General features: G+C 41.2%; 1 protein-coding gene across 1 annotated transcript in view; it reads left to right on the top strand.

Annotated features, from left to right (window-relative positions):
• The window catches only part of CNTN5 (contactin 5), a 1,203,952-nt gene that overhangs the window by 899,175 nt on the left and 283,821 nt on the right, over window positions 1-20,956 (top strand). The window contains exon 9 of the mRNA XM_063430510.1: window positions 18,448-18,651. Coding sequence (XP_063286580.1) covers window positions 18,448-18,651 — 204 coding nt within the window. The remainder of the gene's footprint in view (window positions 1-18,447; window positions 18,652-20,956) is intronic.

The following is a 20,956-nucleotide window of genomic DNA, read 5'->3' as shown; positions in this document are numbered from 1 at the left end:
AGCTTCTCCTCATAGAGATGCATTGAATCATGCATCTCTATGAGGAAGGTTCTGTGTCTCCATGCAGAGGGTGGAGACACTAAATGTCAGCACTGCCACAGGAAGCACCTCTAGTAGCCATCTAAGGAGTGGCCACTGGAGGTGTTCCTAGGCTGTAATGTAAACACTGCCTTTTCTCTGAAAAGACAGTGCTTACTGCAAAAAACCTGCAGGGACTGGTTATACCCACCAGAACAACTGCATTAAGCTGTAGTTGTTCTGGTGACTATAGTGTCCCTTTAATGTATACAGCTACAGAATGGCCACAATGAACAATTACATGAAAACGTTGTCATTCCTGCTTGCTATTCTCTTTACTTCACTGGTAGAATAGATCAGCGGGGGAGTGGGTGATGCCTTTGTGTATCTGCATGTTCCCCATCACTGGATTCACATATATACATTTCTCACAGCAAACATATAGATGGCATAGCCATTCATATAGTTCAACATAGGACTGAAATGATGGCAACTGTCATGATTCATGATGAGTCCCTTTAATCCCATGCCTCAGGCATAATCAGAGCTTTTTGTTGCAACAAGGAGAATATTGCTGAGCAAGAGTTCCTCCAATAGCAATGACATGGTTAAATGTATCACTCGATCATTTCTACACCTACAAGTGAAAGTGAGTATTTTACACCTGAATGGATGAATGAACTGAGACATATTTCAAGGGAGGCATCTCGTCGGTCTATTTATTTGACATCTGTGTTTTTTTTTATTTATTTTTTTTTATATCTGTATTATAGAGAAGACAACAGAATAACCTTCTAAATATCACTTAGATTGTCATTTTATAGGGAATGACATTTTAAATAGAAAGTTGTGCTCTTGGTAATGCATGGATAGACAGAGTCGACGCCAAGGAGTGTTTTATCAGCAGCTTGTCAGGTCGAGAATAAAACAGCACTGGAAGAGGCAGATATAATATTAATAATGCAGTACACTGATTTTTCCATTGAGAACACATACGGCTGCTTGTTGGATTTCTCTTACTAATATGCATGCTTTTTCCATTAGAGTACATTTGTATTGTTCTGATTTATTCTGTGGGAAATCTATCAAACAGCCGTTAACTGGAATGGAAATATGAGTTAAGTGGTAATATACCAAAAGATAGAAAGTCAACCAGAAGCTGTAGGGTAGAATACAATAAATATTAACTAGAACACACTGATTTAAAGAATTCCAAGATGTTTTAATTTACATTTTTCAGGTCAGTTGAAGGAACTGTTAACATAAAATAAATATAGAAAGTGCTTGTTTAAGACAGATGTATTAGAGTCGCTCTCTCCTTCATAGCAAGAACGGGAAACAAGATATTGCCAAAGATCATATGATTGCAGTCTCCCAATGCTTATTGCAGTATGTTTTAACAAAATTATCAAAAATGTATCATGCACAGTAAACAAAGATGATATAGTGCAGTTATATATGCTTGTAGGAATGTTTGTAGGAATGTGGGAGGAAGTCTGAAACACGATGCATGTCTGTGCTCATTTGAACGTTGAGCTGGGGATTCTGGGAGAGTTATGAAAACATGATTGTAGGGATTTTCTGTGTGGACCTGTATAATGTTTTACTTTGACAATAATTTATTCAGTACTTAACTAAATGCTGACAGAAAGACTTCAGATTGAGACGAGGTACAATGGTATGCTGCCTAGAGCCAAAATATATTTAATCGGGCACTGCTAGACACATATACACATATACTAACATATTGTTTACCTCAAAATGGAAAACCAATATAGCACAGGTCTAAACATTTCATTTCCTACTACTAACCAAGTCTTAAAATTACTATTTGCCATGGATTGATTTGCACTTACCAATGGCTAGTAGCAAGTGGACATTTTGAGCTCTGGTTTAGTATTTTAGAACTATTGTTTGAAAAACAGATATTTACCTTCACTCTGTAGAGTGAATCTAGTGAATCTAGACTCTAAACTGTTGAAATGGGTACTGTAGCTGTGTTTGTATGTCAATGTTGTGCATTCTCTGGCTACTGAGTATTGAAGATATTGAAGATAATATGCTTATAACATCAAGCTATTTACAAAGGTATCAAACAAAAATGTAGACAGAAAAGTTAGTAGATAACGATAGATTGAATTTAGTAGCAGATAAGAACCACAGTTTGTTCTTTCTATTTGTCTGTCTGCCTGTCTCCCTGTCTGTGTGTATGCCTATGCCTGTGTGTCAACATTTGAGAGTCTTGACTGTCTGTCTCTCTTAAAATTAAACATATTACATCATTGCATAGAATAGATCATAGACTCTATCGAAAGCACATCTCCTGTCTTGAAAAAAAAAACTAATATTGACTTTTCAATGAATAAACTCTGTTTTGTAAAACAAGCTCCAAAGAAAACACACTTTTGCATATTACAGTAAAAAATCTGAAATGAGTGCATAGATTTGCATACATCGTACATGCTAGATTTGTCCAGAACAAAAAGATTCTTTCAGCAGAGCTGCAGAGAAATGCAGATTTTATCTGTTACAAATACGTTATTTTGCCATTTGCTTTCTCAAGAAAAAAAAAAAAAGTTGAACACATTTGCATATAAATATTTTCATATTTTATATCAATATACAAAGACATAAACAATATTTTGGGGGTAAAATTAAATGTTTTAGAAATTTGAGGTTAACAGTAACCCAGTAGTGCAAAATGGCTTCCATTTTTAATAAATAATGGAAACATGATTCTCATTGACCCAGGGTTCCAGGACAGGGGTTACTCCAGGACAGGGGTTCGAGGACAGGGGTTCCTCTGTATTGTGTGAGAATTATTTATAAATATTTCGGGTTGTTTAAATCCTATTTAATGGTAATGTTTCTATCCACATGTTTTGTTAACAAGAGTGGTATGAACAAAATGGTGCCGAGTATTTGTCTGTTTTGGTGGGGCTGAGGGTTATTTTCAACAAGAAAAGCATAGAGTTATGGGAAGAGGACTTGATGGGAAACTGTATGTTCTGTTAATAATACTATTGCAGGGGCAAGCAGACTTAGGCACTCCAGAAGTTGTGGACTACACTTCTAGAGCATTATGGGAGATGTAGTTCACAACACCTGGAGTGCCTAATGTTGCCTAAGGTAGATAGGAGCCTAAAAAAATGAAAAAAGAGTGTCTCAAATAGAGATGTGGTGCACCGAACGGATGCACCAAGATGGCATTGCGTCCTGTACCAGAAGTGGCGAACAGAGAAATAGAGAGGATAAAATAAAAAGATGAGAAAGATGTTAAAACATGACAAGGGCAGGGAAAAGGGGAAGACAGGGGAATGAAGTATGAAAAAATAAATGTAAGAAGTCTGTGCCTTTCCAAAATTGCGGAAAGGCACAGAAGGAGAAAGAGGCATGCTGGGAAATGTAGTAAAAGATCCCTGAGGGGGAAATAAAAGAGAAAAAGGAAGAAGAAGAAGCAGAAGCAGAAGCAGTTTTTGTGTATAGATCTTTCCTCTGAATTCTCACTGCTCAATGTTCTGCCATTCGGAGTTAAATCACATTTGTTTCTGTCTAGCCACACCTCCCTTGGCTGTGACTGATACAGTCTGCATGAAAAAAAAATTCCAATCAGATATGAACTTACTTAAGAAGTTTTAGAAATGCCAATTAAAGGAGCACTATAGGGTCAGGAACACAAAAATGTGTTCCTGACCCTATAGGGTTAAAACCACTCTCTAGTCACCCTGGCCCCCTCATGCCTCCCTAAATATAGAAATCTTACTGTATTCAAGTCTAAAGCTGCTGCCTCTGTTCCTGTTTCCTTTAGACCTGCCCACCACTGCCCGCTGACATCATTAGAAGTGGTAGCCTGATCCACTCTCAGTGCTTCCCCATAGGATTGGCTAAGACTGACAAAGAGGCAGATATGGGGCAGAGCCAGCATGATTCAAACACAGCCCTGGCCAATTAGCATCTCCTCATAGAGATGAATTGAATCAATGAATCTCTATGAGGAAACTTCAATGGCTGCATGCAGAGGGAGGAGATACTAAATTTTTGGATGCATTTTAGGCAGCCATGACCCAGGAAGGACCCCTTACAGCCATCTGAGGAGTGGTCAGTGCAGTTATCACTAGACTGTAATGTAAACACTGCATTTTCTCTGAAAATACAGTGTTTACTGCAAAAAGCCAGTTAATTACATGTAAAGAGGTGTGTCTAGGGCTGGATAAACAGAGTGGTTTAACTCCTAAATGGCAGAGAATTAAGCAGTGAGGCTGATCCATTAGTATTGAATGATCTAAACACCAAAACTGCTTCATTAAGCTAAGGTTATGTTGGTGACTAGTGCCTGAAGTAAACAGCCCAGCAGAATAATTTTTTATATCTCAAGCTGAAATTAAGTCCTCATTATTTTTTTATAAGTATTGTGAACTGGAGATAATCTCATGGAGAACCGCTTGCTTGATGACATTTGAAAATGTACTTTGCACTGATTTGTACACAGTCCCTGGTAATGATTCTGATTCTTTAGGTAAACTTTGGGTAAATAATATATCGTACCTTTTCATAAATTTTACTGTGGTTGCCTGGTGATACAAGCGTATGACACATTATTTGGTGGTGTTATAATGTCAGTACCAGCTACAACTCCCACCCAGGGCATGCACGTCCGTAAGGTGGCACAGGCCGCCGCCTAAGAGCGCCAAAGCAGAGGGGCGCAAAAATCCGAATACCCTGCCTCTTGGTATTACCTCTCTCTCCCTGCAGCCAACGGAGTCGGCCGGCCTCTCCTGATGATGTCAGGAGGAGGCGGCGTGACTACTACTGCTCTTCTCCCAGCAGTGGAAGTCACACCCCCTCCTCCTGACATCATCAGAAGAGGCTGGATGACTTCCCAGACTGCTGTGTGCTATTCATCCCTGGCCCAAGCTAAGGAAAACACTTTTTTTAAATCTATTTTTTTAACGCAGTCCCTGTCTCCCTACTCTGTTCTCCAATAGCCCCTGTGCAACCCTCTACAGCACCTATGCCCCCACCACAGCCCCTGCTACCCTCAACAGCTCATGCCTTAATCCCATAGCCCCTTTTCCCCCTCTCTCAGCACCTGTGCCTCCTCTCAGTCCCCCACCACAGCCCCTGTCCCCCACCACAGCCCCTATGCCCCCACCAAAGCTCCTGTCCCCCCACCAAGGCCCCTGCTCCCCAACCACAGCCTCAGTCCCCCCTCTCAGCCCCTGTGCCCCTCTCAGCCTCTGCACCCCCCACCACAGCCACTGTTCCCCCAACCTCAGCCCTTTCCCCCCACCAAAGCTCCTGTCCCCCACCAATGCTCCTGTCTCCCTCACCAAAGCTCCTGCCCCCCCACACACAGCCCCTGTCACCCCCACCACAGCTTCGTCCCCCCCTCACAGCCCCTGTGAACCCCTCTCACAGCCCCTGTGGTCCCCTATAGCTGATGTGCACCCCTGTAGCACCTGTGCCCCCACCACGGCCCCTGCCCCACTCTACAGCTATTGTCCCCCCTCTACAGTCCATGTGGCACCCTCTACAGCCCCTGTCCCCTCTCTCAGCCTGTGTGCCCCCCACCACAACCCCTGTGCCCTCTCTTAAACATGTCCCAAACTCCACAGACCACAGTCCCTGTCCCTGCATCACAACCTTTGTGCCCCTCCCACAGCCCCTGTGCTCCACTCAATAGCCCTAACTCCTCTACTACACATGCCTCAAACTACAGCCTCTATCCCCCCATGTTCAGCCTTTACCCCACTTTTATGCCCTATACCTCCACTAAAGCCCCTATTACCTTACTACAGTCCTTACCTCCCACTACAATCCCATATCATCCCCACTACACTCCCAATTACAGCCATCAACCTACTTCAGCCCCTAACCCCCACTACAGTCCTTACTACGCCCCTAACTTTTCGACTTACTACAGCCACTACAACCGACTACCAGTGCCCTTCCCAAGATTATGTTCTGCATCCACCCCTGTTCTGTATGCCTGTATCTTTATGACTGGGTATGTATGTCTTTGCATGCATGTGTCTGTATGTGTATATGACAGTGTTTAGTGTGTGAATGTCTCTGTATGACAGCATCTGAATGTCTCTGTGGGTGTCTCTATGTCTTTGTATGACATTGTACCTGTATGTGCAGATTGTATCACTGTGTGCGCCTGTATGACAGTTTTTTTTTATTGTGTGCCTGTATATCTCTGTGACTGTATGCCTGAATACGTCTGTGTGCCTGTATGGTTGTGTGTTGCTATATATCTGTCTGTGTGGCATGGGAGGAAATAGAAACACAATGAGCCCTGTGGGGGAGGGACAAAAAACTGGCTATGGGGAGAGAGCCACAGAATGGGTGAAAGAAAGAGACACATAAAGAGGCTGAGGGAAAGAAAGAGAAAAAGACATATTAAAGGGGGGATAAAATACACCAAAGAGGGTAAGAAATTCAAAAGGTGGGGGGCTAGGAGACACACAGTTGAAGACGTTTTTTTAAGGGGAAAGTGGGCGACAAAATGCATCTTTGTTTGTGTAGCCAAAAATCCTTGCACTAGCCCTGATACCAACATACCTCTAGCAACTATGTTTTGTGCAAAGGCAGTGCTGCTTTAAAAAAACTAAATTTGGACATGATTGATTGCTTTCCAGAATCATTCAGATGTTTTAGGACTGCTCCAGTAACTTCAGGACAGTTGGTTAATATAGAATACATAAGGAGATATATTTAGGGTTCATCTGAATAATAGTGATGTCGCGAACATAAAATTTTCGGTTCGCGAATGGCGAATGCGAACTTCCTCAAACGTTTGCGAAACGGCGAACCGGGCGAATCGCCATAGACTTCAATGGGCAGGCGAATTTTAAAACCCACAGGGACTCTTTCTGGCCACAATAGTGATGGAAAAGTTGTTTCAAGGGGACTAACACCTGGACTGTGGCATGCCGGAGGGGGATCCATGGCAAAACTCCCATGGAAAATTACACAGTTGATGCAGAGTCTGGTTTTAATCCATAAAGGGCATAAATCACCTAACATTCCTAAATCACAATGGATATGGATTGACACCTGACATATGACATATTGACACCTTGACATATGGATTGACACCTGTCCTCAGAGACCCTGATACACACTGACACAGAGCAGAATAGGGACTGTTCCCCCTACATAGGGTCACTTGGCAGATATGGATTGACACCTGTCCTCGGGGACCCTGATACACACTGACACAAAGCAGAATAGGGACTTTTCCCCCTACATAGGGTCACTTGGCAGATATGGATTGACACCTGTCCTCAGGGACCCTGATACACACTGACACAGAGCATAATAGGGACTGTTCCCCCTACATAGGGTCACTTGGCAGATATGGATTGACGCCTGTCCTCAGGGACCCTGATACACACTGACACAGAGCAGAATAGGGACTGTTCCTCCTACATAGGGTCACTTGGCAGATATGGATTGACACCTGTCCTCAGAGACCCTGATACACACTGACACAGAGCAGAATAGGGACTGTTCCCCCTACATAGGGTCACTTGGTAGATATGGATTTACACCTGTCCTCAGGGACCCTGATACACACTGACACGGAGCAGAATAGGGACTGTTCCTCCTACATAGGGTCACTTGGCAGATATGGATTGACACCTGTCCTCAGAGACCCTGATACACACTGACACAGAGCAGAATAGGGACTGTTCCCCCTACATAGGGTCACTTGGCAGATATGGATTGACACCTGTCCTCAGGGACCCTGATACACACTGACACAGAGCAGAATAGGGACTGTTCCTCCTACATAGGGTCACTTGGCAGATATGGATTGACACCTGTCCTCAGAGACCCTGATACACACTGACACAGAGCAGAGTAGGGACTGTTCCTCCTACATAGGGTCACAATTTTTAGCCCAAGGCAGCTCATCTCATCAGTCGAATGTATCGCCCACTGTCAGTCCCTTTGGGATCCATCCCTCATTCATCTTAATAAAGGTGAGGTAATCTAGACTTTTTTGACCTAGGCGACTTCTCTTCTCAGTGACAATACCTCTTGCTGCACTGAAGGTCCTTTCTGACAGGACACTTGAAGTGGGGCAGGCCAGAAGTTCTATCGCAAATTGGGATAGCTCAGGCCACAGGTCAAGCCTGCACACCCAGTAGTCAAGGGGTTCATCGCTCCTCAGAGTGTCGATATCTGCAGTTAAGGCAAGGTAGTCTGCTACCTGTCGGTCGAGTCGTTCTCTGAGGGTGGATCCCGAAGGGCTGTGGCGATGCATAGGACTTAAAAAGCTTGCATGTCCTCCATCAACAACACGTCTTTAAAGCATCCTGTCCTTGCCAGCGTGGTCGTGGGAGGAGGAGGATTACTTTCACCTCTTCCCCTGTTAGATTCCCGTTGTGCTGTGACATCACCCTTATACGCTGTGTAAAGCATACTTTTTAATTTATTTTGCAAATGCTGCATCCTTTCCGACTTGTAATTTGGTAACATTTCAGCCACTTTCTGCTTATACCGGGGGTCTAGTAGCGTGGACACCCAGTAAAGGTTGTTCTCTTTCAGCCTTTTTATACGAGGGTCCCTCAACAGGCACGACAGCATGAAAGACCCCATTTGCACAAGGTTGGATGCCGAGCTACTCATTTCCAGTTCCTCCTCCTCAGTGATCTCAATGAAGGTATGTTCTTCCCCCCAGCCGCGTACAATACCACGGGTACCAGATAGGTGACAACGAGCAGCCTGGGATGCCTGTTGTGGTTATTCTTCCTCCTCCTCCTCAAAGCCACATTCCTCCTCTGACTCCTCTTCCTCACAATCCTCTTCCAGCGTTGCCGCAGGTCCAGCAAGCGATGCCGATAAGGCTGTTTCTGGTGGTGATGGTGACCACAACTCTTCCTCTTCCTCTTCACGCTCGTCTACGGCCTGATCCAGCACTCTTCGCAGGGCACGCTCCAGGAAGAAAACAAATGGTATGATGTCACTGATGGTGCCTTCGGTACGACTGACTAGGTTTGTCACCTCCTCAAAAGGACGCATGAGCCTACAGGCATTGCGCATGAGCGTCCAGTAACATGGCAAAAAAAATCCCAGCTCCCCAGAGGCTGTCCTAGCACCCCGGTCATACAAATATTCATTAACGTTTTTTTCTTGTTGGAGCAGGCGGTCGAACATTAGGAGTGTTGAATTCCAACGTGTCGGGCTGTCGCAAATCAAGCGCCTCACTGGCATGTTGTTTCACTGCTGGATATCTGCAAAGTGCGCCATGGCCATGTAGGAACACCTGAAATGGCCACACAGCTTCCTGGCCTGCTTCAGGACATCCTGTAAACCTGTGTACTTATGCACAAAGCGTTGTACGATCAGACTACACACATGTGCCATGCACGGCACATGTGTCAACTTGCCCAACTTCAATGCCGCCAACAAATTTGTTCCGTTGTCACAAACCACTTTGCCGATATCCAGTTGCTGTGGAGTCAGCCACTTTTCCACCTGTGCGTTCAGGGCGGACAGGAGTGCTTGTCCGGTGTGACTCTCTGCTTTCAAGCAAGTCAAACCCAAGACGGCGTGACACTGCCGTATCTGGGATGTGGAATAGTACCTGGGGAGCTGGGGGGGGTGCCGTTGATGTGGAGCAAGACGCAGCAGCAGAAGAGAGCCGAGGAGGTTATGGAAGAGGATGGAGTAGGAGTAGTAGAGCTGGTGGCAGCAGGCCTGCCTGCAAGTCGTGGCGGTGTAACCAACTCCTCTGCAGAGCCACGCATTCCATGCTTGGCAGCCGTCAGCAGGTTTACCCAATGCGCAGTGTAGGTGATATACAAACCCTGACCATGCTTTGCAGACCAGGTATCAGTGGTCAGATGGACCCAACACTGTGTGTCAGACATGCCATTACTTCCTTTTGCACAATCGAGTACAGGTTGGGGATTGCCTTTTGTGCAAAGAAATTTCGTCCGTGTACCTTCCACTGCGGTATCCCAATAGCCACAAATTTTTTGAATGCCTCAGACTCCACCAGCTTGTATGGTAAAAGCTGGCGGGCTAATAGTTCAGACAAGCCAGCTGTCAGACGTTGGGCAAGGGGGTGACTTTCTGACATTGGCTTCTTACACCCAAACGTGTCCTTGACAGACACCTGACTGTGGGCAGATGAGCGGGAACTGCTCAAGGCGAGAGACGGAGTTGCGGATGGTTGAGAGGGGGCAAGGAGGACAGCAGTGGTTGACGTGGCTGAAGATCCTGGACCAGGAGGAGGATGGCGGCTTTGAGTTTGTGTGCTGCTTGTACTCATGTGTTGATCCCATAGGCGTTTGTGATGTGCGATCATGTGCCTACGCAAAGCAGTTGTACCTAGGTGGGTGTTGGACTTCCCACGACTCAGTTTCTTTTGGCACAGGTTTCAAATGGCATTGCTGTTGTCAGAGGCAGACACACACAAAAAATGCCACACTGCTGAGCTCTGCAATGACGGCATTCTGGTGGTGGACACAGCATGCGTTGATTGGCATGCTGTCAGGCTGACCCCGGTTGCCGATGCATGCTGTCTGACTGTGCCACTAGCTCCTTGCGACGACTCCCCCTGCTTCCAACTCGTCTCCTCCTCCTCTCTGTCTCCCCATCTGAACTTTTGCCCTGTTCTTCTTCTTGCCGAGCGGGCACCCACGTGACATCCATGGACGCATCGCCATCATCAACCGCTTCCCTTGTATCTGACAACTCAGCAAAGGAAGCAGCAGCGGGTACAACATCATCATCATCACACCGTACGTCCATGTGTGTAATGCTGCCTGCCTGAGACATATCCCTGTTATCTACATACTCTGGCAATAATGGTTGCGCATCACTAATTTCTTCAAACGGATGTGTAAATAACTCCTCTGACATACCAAGTGAAGCGGCTGTGGTGCTAGTGTTGGTGGTGGCGGCAGGCGGGTGAGTGGTATCTTGAGAGGTGCCCAAAGCTAAGCTGGAGGAGGATGGTGCGTCAAGGTTCCGAGCGGAAGCTGTAGAAGATTGGGTGTCCTGTGTTAGCCAGTCAACTATGTCCTCAGAACTTTTTAAGTTCAGGGTACGTGGCCTCTGAAAACTGGGCATTATTCTAGGGCAAAAGGAAATCACAGCACCACGACCACGATGGCCCCTGCGGGGTGGCCTGCCTCTGCCTGTCATTTTTTTTTTTGGATTAGTGGTACTATGCGTCCAAGCTACTATGAGACCAGATATGAGTGGCACTGTGCAGTGGCAGAGGTTGGCAGAGTACACGCTGTAGGCCTGACACACCCGCTTGAAGACAACTAACTGCTATTCAATCAAATTTGTGGGTTTTTAAATGCACACTATTGTGCCACCAGATATGAGTGGCACTGTGCACACTGGCAGAGTACATGCTGTTGGCCTGACACACAGACGCTTGCAGACAACTAACTGCTTATTAATCTATAACAGTGAAAAACATATTTTTGTTTTTAAATGCAAGCTATTGTGACACCAGATATGAGTGGTGGCACTGGGCAAGTGGGCACAGTATCCACTGTGAGCCTGACACAGAAGCTGGCAGGCAGGCAGGCAACTGCAATTAGATTACACAAAAAAAAAAACAGACTGATGTTCTAGCCCTAAAAAGGGCTTTTTGGGGTGCTGTCCTTACAGCAGAGATCAGTCCTTCAGGACTGTAGTGGACACTGAATACACTAGCCTAGCTATACATTTCCCTATCAAATGAGCAGCAGCTACACTTTCCCTCCTCTATCTAAGAATGCAGCTTCAGAATGAATCTAAAATGGATGCTGTACAGGAGGTGGGAGGGTCTGGAAGGGAGGGTCTGCTGCTGATTGGCTGGAATGTGTCTGCTGACTGTGAGGCACAGGGTCAAAGTTTAGTCAATGATGACGAATAGGGGGCGGATCGAACCGCGCATGTGTTCGCCCACCGTGGCGAACGCGAACACACTATGTTCGCCGGGAACTATTCGCCAGCGAACAGTTCGGTGCATCACTACTGAATAATTGTTACCTTCGGAATTCTGTTTCTTGAACATTGAGTATACTGGATCTAATGTAAATATTTTAAATCAAAGAGGTTTTTAAAGATAATTATAGACATATCTTCTTTTTGAGTGTTTTAAAGCACCACATACAAAATAATATGTAGCAAATATCAAGTGAAATCATTACTTCGTTTTTCCTGAGTAATATCAACACAAAATAATAAAAATTAAAGGCAGTCATGCACAATGAAATCAGCATACTCCTACGAATTAGCAATAAGCAGGGACAGGTAATGCGAGGCAGCTGAATCATTAGTGTCAACGTGTATTACTGAGATTCAACAAGTGTTAGCCAATTAAATAGGACACAGGAGAACAAGGTCAAATAGAATAAAAACCTATTCCCTTCATATTCATTTTTAAATGTGGTCTACTATCAAAAATAAAATGAAATCCTGTTTAATTCAAGCATGATCTTAAGTTGGACTTTGATATATTCTTTGATTTGATTTTGGTATTATTTCAATGAATTCCTTCATGACCAAGGTTTTTGGAGGTTTTTCTGTCCGTCCAGGACAAATACCAATTTGACATTTCCACTATGTGCTTGTTCTACCATTCATTCACACCTTCGCATTCATACACATAATATCTTTTTTTGAATGCACAGGCATGGTTATCTATTGCCACATTCAGTGCAGAATTTTTTTTTAACACCTTAAGGACCAAGGCTTTCCTGCGATGCAGTGCTTTGTGGTCTTTTCGGCATTTTTGCCTTACATTCATTCACAATTTCACCCTTTCTATTTAAGTGCACTCATTTATGTTATGTATCATTTTTAAATGTGAAATTGGACTTTCTTTTGATATTCTATATGCATACATTAAACAATGAATATGAATAAACTGTAAATGCTTTATAAGTTAATACATTCAGACCAATAGATCCTTAAGAGAATCTTTGGAAGGTGGTGTAAATGTGCACTAATCACATCTCAACAACTCCATAATGCTAGCATGAGCCAGAGTATTTAAGAACTTTTTCTAGGATTAGTATAGTACAGGCATAGGCAACCTTCAGCACTCCTGATGTTTTGGACTACACCTCCCATGATGCTTTGCCAGCATTATGGGTGTAAGAGCTTTTTGGGGAATGTAGTCCATAACATTTGGAGTGCCGAAGGTTGCCTACCCCTGGTATAGTATATCTATTATTCAATGCATATACAGGCTGATGGATGGATGGACGGCTGGAGATAGATGGGTGTCAACTTATGCAATACATATTGATTATTCTTATTCTTGCCTGGATTTTTGAACATATTTTATGATAGATTTTACTTTTATTTTCCCAGTGAATGCTTATCACAGGAACTTAACATTCTTTTAGTGGGTATGATTTTCATTTACACAATGCTGTAAAACCTTCATATAAATGGAAATAACTTGGATATTTTTAAAGGGTTTAAAAATGACCTTCATAAAACAGATCGAGAGCTCCGGGGAGAAACGTTTGTAAACAAGGCTGTTCTTCCATGAAGAAAAATGTCAACTTTACGTTCACTTTAATGCCTTAAACTCTGTGGAACCAAAACTTTGTAAATAACAGCATTACTCGTCAGCAAAATAAGTTTGGTTTATACAGCCTTAGAATACTAATGGAACATTCTTTGCAGTTTATATTGTTTTATTTTCTTGAATGAAATTATGAAACTACTGCTCATTTGCAGACACCATAACAAGACCAAGTTTCTATTTTTCAAGTAAGAAATGAATGCGTAAGTCTAACTGTGGAGCAGTATAGTACCTGGATTAATTCATCATCACAAACCAGAAGGGCAAATCAATTACTTTTAAAGGGTAATGCATGAAAGTAAGATTTTTGGGGAATTCAAGTTAATTACAAATTAGAGGTCAAAGTAGCAGAAGTGATAGTGTGGAGGACTCGAAGAATTTGTGCAATTTACCCTTAAATTTGGCCTTAAATTTAAAATTAGCTTTGAATTCTCACTTTAGGGAATAACCCCATTTGGGCCCAGACTGGCCATCAGTCAAACTGGGCAAATATCCAGAGGGCTGTGATGGTAATGGGTCAAGGTTCACGCTGGATATCAACGAATGGCGAAATATCGTACATCTGGCATGGCTCAAACACTGTCCAAAGAGGAGCCTTAACTAATAGTGTAAAGATAGTGTGGATGACACAGCAAACCCTTTCTGGCCGCAACCCCAGGTGAAACTGGAACGTGAGTGACTATAGGCTGGCTCAGGTACTAAGGAAAAGCTCTGACATCATTGGACTGAGACCAAAATGAAGTTGAAATAGCAGACGAGGCAGGATTCAGGATACAAAGAATGAACGGATCAGCAATAAATCCAGCCTAGACAAGAAAAAACTACATTAGGATAGTAGGATTGGACACAAAGCATTCTATGTTACTTCAAGTACTCCATTCTTTTTACGCAAATAACCTTCTTGCCAAGTTCCGAGTCAAGGCACATGGATATATATATACATTTTAAATATGTAAATATAGATTTTGTCATTGATCATCCATTTCCCCCTTTTATTGGTCACTTCTCACTTGATATGTGAATAAAATCAACATCTAATAGCTGTACCCAAACCACCTATCATCTATTTTCCCACCAATCATCTCTTATTCTGGTGCCACTGAAATAAATTTGAATCCTGAAGCAAATGACCACGTTCACCCATCTTGCTAGTTGTTTGCTTGGTATTAAATCTGTCATGATGCTTTGGAGGTATGGAATTCAGCCAAACAGCTGATTGACCTAAATTCAGACATATTGAAATTTGGACGAAACCAAATGCACAAATCTAAAAACTACTCAAATAGATTAACTATTTCCAAATACATTTTTACTTGTTTTTTTTTTTGTCTAAATATATACCGTATATACTCGAGTATAAGCCGACCCGAATATAAGCCGAGGCCCCTAATTTTACACCAAAAAACTGGGAAAACGTATTGACTCGAGTATAAGACTAGGGTGGGAAATGCAGCAGCTACTGGTAAATTTCTAAATAAAATTAGATCCTAAAAAAATTATATTAATTGAATATTTATTTACAGTGTGTGTATATAATGAATGCAGTGTGTGCGTATGAATGCAGTGTGTGTGTATGAGTGCAGTGTGTGTGTATGAGTGCAGTGTGAGTGCAGTGTGTGTGTGTATGAGTGCAGTGTGTGCACGTATGAGGGCAGTGTGTGTGCGTATATATTAATTGAATATTTATTTCCAGTGTGTGTATATAATGAATGCAGTGTGTGTGTATGAGTGCAGTGCGTGTATGTATGAGTGCAGTGCGTGTATGTATGAGTGCAGTGTGTGTGTATGAGTGCAGTGTGTGTGTATGAATGCAGTGTGTGTGTATGAATGCAGTGTGTGTGAGTGCAGTGTGTGTGTATATGAATGAAGTGTGAGTGTGTGTGATGCAGTGTGTGTTTGTGTATGTGTTGGTGGGGGTGGGCATTTTGATATATTATTAATTATTTTATTAATTTTTATTTTATTTTTTATTATTATTATTTTTTTTATTATTATTATTTATTATTTAACTGAATTATTAATTTTTATTTTTTTTATTATATATTTTTTTCGTCCCCCCTCCCTGCTTGATACATAGCAGGGAGGGGGGCTCCTTCCCTGGTGGTCCAGTGTCAATGGTAGTTCAGTGGGGGGGAGAGGGGGGCTGGCAGAGCTGTACTTACCTGTCCTGCAGCTCCTGTCAGCTTCCTCCTCCTCCGCGCGGTCTGTGCAGCGCCCTCTGTCAGCTCCCAGTGTAAGTCTCGCGAGAGCCTCGGCTCTCGCGAGACTTACACTGGGAGCTGACCGAGGTGCTGAACGGACGGCGCGGAGGAGGAGAGAGCTGACAGGAGCTGCAGGACAGGTAAGTACAGCTCTGCCAGCCCCCCTCTCCCCCGGTCTGTATTATGGCAATGCAAATTGCCATAATACAGACTCTGACTCGAGTATAAGCCGAGTTGGGTTTTTTCAGCACAAAAAATGTGCTGAAAAACTCGGCTTATACTCGAGTATATACGGTACTTTTCTTTTTTAGTCTCGTTATATATCCCTTAGTCTGTTAAAAGTCTATAATATCAATTTTGAAAGCACTGTGGATGAGAATGTTATGTAAGAACTAATACATAAATAAATATATACTTATAGTAAAATATTGTAAATGTTATGTATAAATGTATGTGTAAAAGAAAGTGAGCTATTGGTACTATACTATTTTTTTAAATTCCTTATATTTACTTTATATGTAAATGAGTTAGCGTCTCCAGTACTGTATGCATTGTACGTGTGCTTGTATGGCACTGCAGGTGCAATGCAGATGCACACATGACAATTTTTTTCATTACATGTCAGAGCCCAGCAGAGATAAGCAAGTTTCTTTTTACTTAACTCCTCTACATTATTCAACTTAGTAAATACTAAAATAGTGTTTAGTAGGTTGAAGGACCACAACATTGTCAATTCCTAGGAAGTAACAGTCTCACTTCAATGTATAGTTCATGCACTATTTACATCCATAACTAGGACATTTTTAACCACTCATTTATTTGTTTTTTTTTTCTTTCTAAATATATATACTTTTGTAAGCCTAGTTATATATCCCTTAGTCTGTCAAAAGTCTACTATTATGAATTTTGAAAGCACTGTGGATACGAATGTTATGTAAGAACTAATATTTATTTTACCTTCCAATACATGTTTTTTTTTTATTATTTAAGCCAGTGTTTCCCAACCCAGTCCTCAAGGCACACCTACCAGTCCAGGATTTAAGGATTACCCAGTTTTGTCTAAGGTGTTTTTAGAAAAAAAAGAAAAAAACACATTAGACAAAACTGGTTAATCCTTAAATCCTGGACTGGTAGGTGTGCCTTGAGGACTGGGTTGGGAAACACTCATTTAAGATATAAGAAAAGATGTTAAACAGTAACGTTGATATCTCTATGATAATAAAAAAAATCAACATCGTCTTAAATGGTGTGTTTATTGACTAACATCAAATAATATCTATATATGGAGATGGCCTTTGGAGATGGTTTATATTAAAATAATGAACATTCAATTCATGAGAAACAGCTCTGGTGGACATTCATGCAGTCAGCATGCCAATTGCACACTCCCTCAAAATTTTCAACATATGTGGCATTGTGCTGTGTAATAAAGCTGCACATTTTAGAGTGGTCTTTTATTGTGGCCAGCCTAAGGTACACCTTTGCAATAATCATGCTGTCTAATCAGCATCTTGATATGCCACACCTGTGAGGTGGATGGATTATCTCGGCAAAGGAGAAGTGCTCACTAACACAGATTTAGACAGATTTGTGGACAATATTTGAGAGAAATAGACCTTTTGTGCACATAGAAAAAGTCTTAGATCTTTGAGTTCAGCTCATAAAAAATGGGGGCAAAAACAAAAGTGCTGCATTTATAATTGTGTTCATTGTATAAATATGTTTTGGATTTCCCAAGCTTGGCAAAGTAATGGCACCATTGCAAACCATCAGTTTATTAGTCTTTCTATACGTTGCAATGTTTTGGAAGACAAAAAAAAAAAGGAACAAAAAGAAAATCCAGGTTTTCTTGCAATGAAAGTTGGAAATATTGTGTTCGCCTCAGTGAACAGACAAAATACAATGAACTTGACTCATCCAGTGGTCTTTTAATGGTTAATCGCCTGCATTTCCAATCACTCTCCTGACGTGTCTGTGAATAAACATTTTCACTCTACTCCCAGGAGTAAAGCAGTTCATCTGATGACTTCACTGCTTCTAAATGTGTTACCTCCCAGCTCATAAATGCCAAGGTACATTCATTCCCCAGGGAGACACGCTGTATGAGTCATATCACGTGGTCGAGTACACTCTGAGGGTTGTGGCACTGTGGGATTTGCTCATTAACACATCTTAAAACAAAAGATAAAATTGCTAGGAAGGTTTTTATTGTCAGACTTTAAGAAATGTAATATTTCATGTGTTACATTGGTGTTTCCATTACAGTATTCATTTTGTACTTTAGATTTCATGTTATTACTGCAATCCCTATTATGTGATCGTTACTGAAAGCGACTCAGTCTAAATCTAAATAATGAGCCAGTCAATCCTTTATACAGTTATACTATTGTCTGTCAAACTACCAAATGTAATATTGTGTATATATATTTTTTTAAATTGTACCTTATTTTCTTTTTTCCATTATCATATGTGTTTGTGAGAAACATAAACACAGATACGCTTCTTCAAAACTTTCAGTGTGGCTATTTGGGCTAAAGTGTGAAAATTGGTTTGAATATTTTATTTTTTCTGACAATGTTTTAGAATATTTTTTATTCCAACAGCATGTGTAGTATATAAAAATATAATTATTAAAACAAAACTTTTTTTGTTTGTTGTGCTTTTCAGAGGTAATCTACAGTTGGATATTTAATGAGTTCCCCTCTTATGTTGCTGAAGACAGTCGACGTTTCATCTCGCAAGAGACGGGGAATCTTTATATTGCCAAAGCACAGGCCTCAGATGTTGGCAGCTACATTTGTCTTGTAAAAAATCTGCTGACGAATACAAGAGTCATGAGTCCTCCAACACCACTTACTCTGCGCAACGATGGTGAGTATGTCATTTACATTGCAACCCAAAATAATAAGTGGATAAAAAAGGGGCTCACAATTATTTAACAATAAAAAAAAAAACAGTGAAGTAAAATGTAGGTGTATATCCCTTTAATCCCTTAAGGACACAGTTTCAGAAATAAAAGGGAATCATGACGGAATATTTCCGCCATGTGTCCTTAAGGGGTTAAAGTTCAAAATACTTGAAAAAAAAGTGCAAACAATTAAACTGCAAAAAAAAACAAAAAACAGTGCGACCTATATATTTAAAGTTCAAGTTGATAATAAATAGCAATCAATATGTGCTTATTGGGATTTATTGCAATAGTCTACAAAGTTTGGTGCACAAAATAAACATATACAAACTGAAGAATACTTATATAAAGTGATCTTTTATCATTTTTTGTGATATACCTTTAAGACAAAATAGAAGAACATCTAATGCAGAACATCTATACACTTTAAAATCATATAATCAGATAAAATCGAATAGAATCAAACTCACTGCATTTGATTGTATTGTGTGCCACTATCATTTTAAGAGACGTGGAGGGATCAAGCTCCTTGAATTTGGTGGATCCACCATGCATATATCGGACCACAGACAGAGATTGTTGGTATTTGTGAAGCCTTTATTGTGTCTTAAGTAGAGTTAAAAAACTAAATTCACACACAAATTTTATTTTAACAAATCAAGTAGAAAAGTCCTTGGAAGGCTCTCTGTAACTCTTTAGTCACTCAACAGCTCTTCCTCTCTACCAGCATTGTCTCACCTCACACGTATAACACATTTGTCACTGCCCCCGGAGCTTTGGCAAATTCCAACTTTTTGGAATTTTATTTATGTCATTTTACATATTGAACTCTACAAAGAATCTACAAAGAATCACAGTAGTAGTGGCATATCTTAACCAGACATGGTAAATACACTGTGGACACTACAATGGAAAAAGCAAAGATAAAAAGAAGGAAATCCACAAGAATGTGCATTATCCTTTTTTTTGTTTGTTTTCATGAAAATATTTGCTCACTTGTCATATGCCATTACGGGGAAAACCCATGCCACCAGCATGCCACAAGCAGTTCAGAAATAAAGGGCTAGACAGTTTCCTTTGCATGAGGGACATGTCAACCCATTGGTACACCAGTGGTTGCTAACTCAGTCCTCAAAGCACACCAACAGTGCATGATTTAGCAATTTCTCAATTTAGTTTTTTTTTTACACTGCAAATACTGTCAAAATCTGGACCATTGTTGTGCTCTGAGGTCTGTGTTAAGGGACACTATTGGCACCTAGACAACTTCAGCTCATTGGAAAATAAAGGTTTTGTTAATTCTGCTACCCTAAAGAATTAGGCTTGAATCCTTGTGCATGGCAAATCTTATAGTATAAATTAAGCTATGAGGTTAGTAAACTTACACAGCTAAATGGACTGAAGATTATATTAAAAAAAGATTGAAAATAACATTATTAAAGGTATAATAAACCATAAATAAAATGAATACACATAGGGGAAGATCTGTATAAAAAGAAAAAGAAAAGATGAATAAAGTGCTGACTAAAAAACGTGAGTGGTAACTGGAAGTGTCCATGGGCTAAATGAAAGAAGACCTTGTAGCAAAAGTCTTAGAAACTAAATTATTAGATAACAAGTCTAAATCCCCAAAAGGTCCACCTCCTAACCACTCAATGAACTAAAGAATGGGAAAAGCGACAGGGAAGATAAAATGGATACAAGCAAAAATATATATTTACAGCTAACACAAAGATAAGCTATATTCCCCTGCAGACATATATGGGTGGGAAATAATTCCACTACTCTTTAGGGTATACTGCGAAATAGCTACATCGCTAAAAACGTACCCTTCAAGTACCTCTGGGTTATCCAAAATTCATGTACTAATATGGTATATTAAACATAGAAACATCAAATGTGATGGCAGATAAGAACCATTCGGCTCATCTAGTCTGCCCAATTTTTAAAATAGTTTGGTGTTAGCTTACATGAGATAATAGGGTGAGCTGTTGTCGATGTATCCAGTGAGATGTGAAATGCATCTAGTGGTTAGATTTTTTTCTATCTGTCCCATTTGCACCTCGTTTGTTTTTTAGTATGATGTGATGCAATATATATTCTCTATTGGTACTCTTGCATTTCTAAGATGAATTTTAATGATTACTTATATAAAGTTTTAATGTTGACCACTTGAAAATGGATTCACGGAGGAGCACAAAATAATATTCCTTGACCAAAAAAAACACCTTTTAGCATTTTTTTGTCATGTAAATAATAGTCCAAATT

The sequence above is a fragment of the Pelobates fuscus genome, chromosome 1 (genome assembly GCF_036172605.1).
Source record: "Pelobates fuscus isolate aPelFus1 chromosome 1, aPelFus1.pri, whole genome shotgun sequence".
NCBI classification, from domain to species: Eukaryota; Metazoa; Chordata; class Amphibia; order Anura; family Pelobatidae; genus Pelobates; species Pelobates fuscus.
This window is presented reverse-complemented; position numbering and strand designations above follow the sequence as displayed.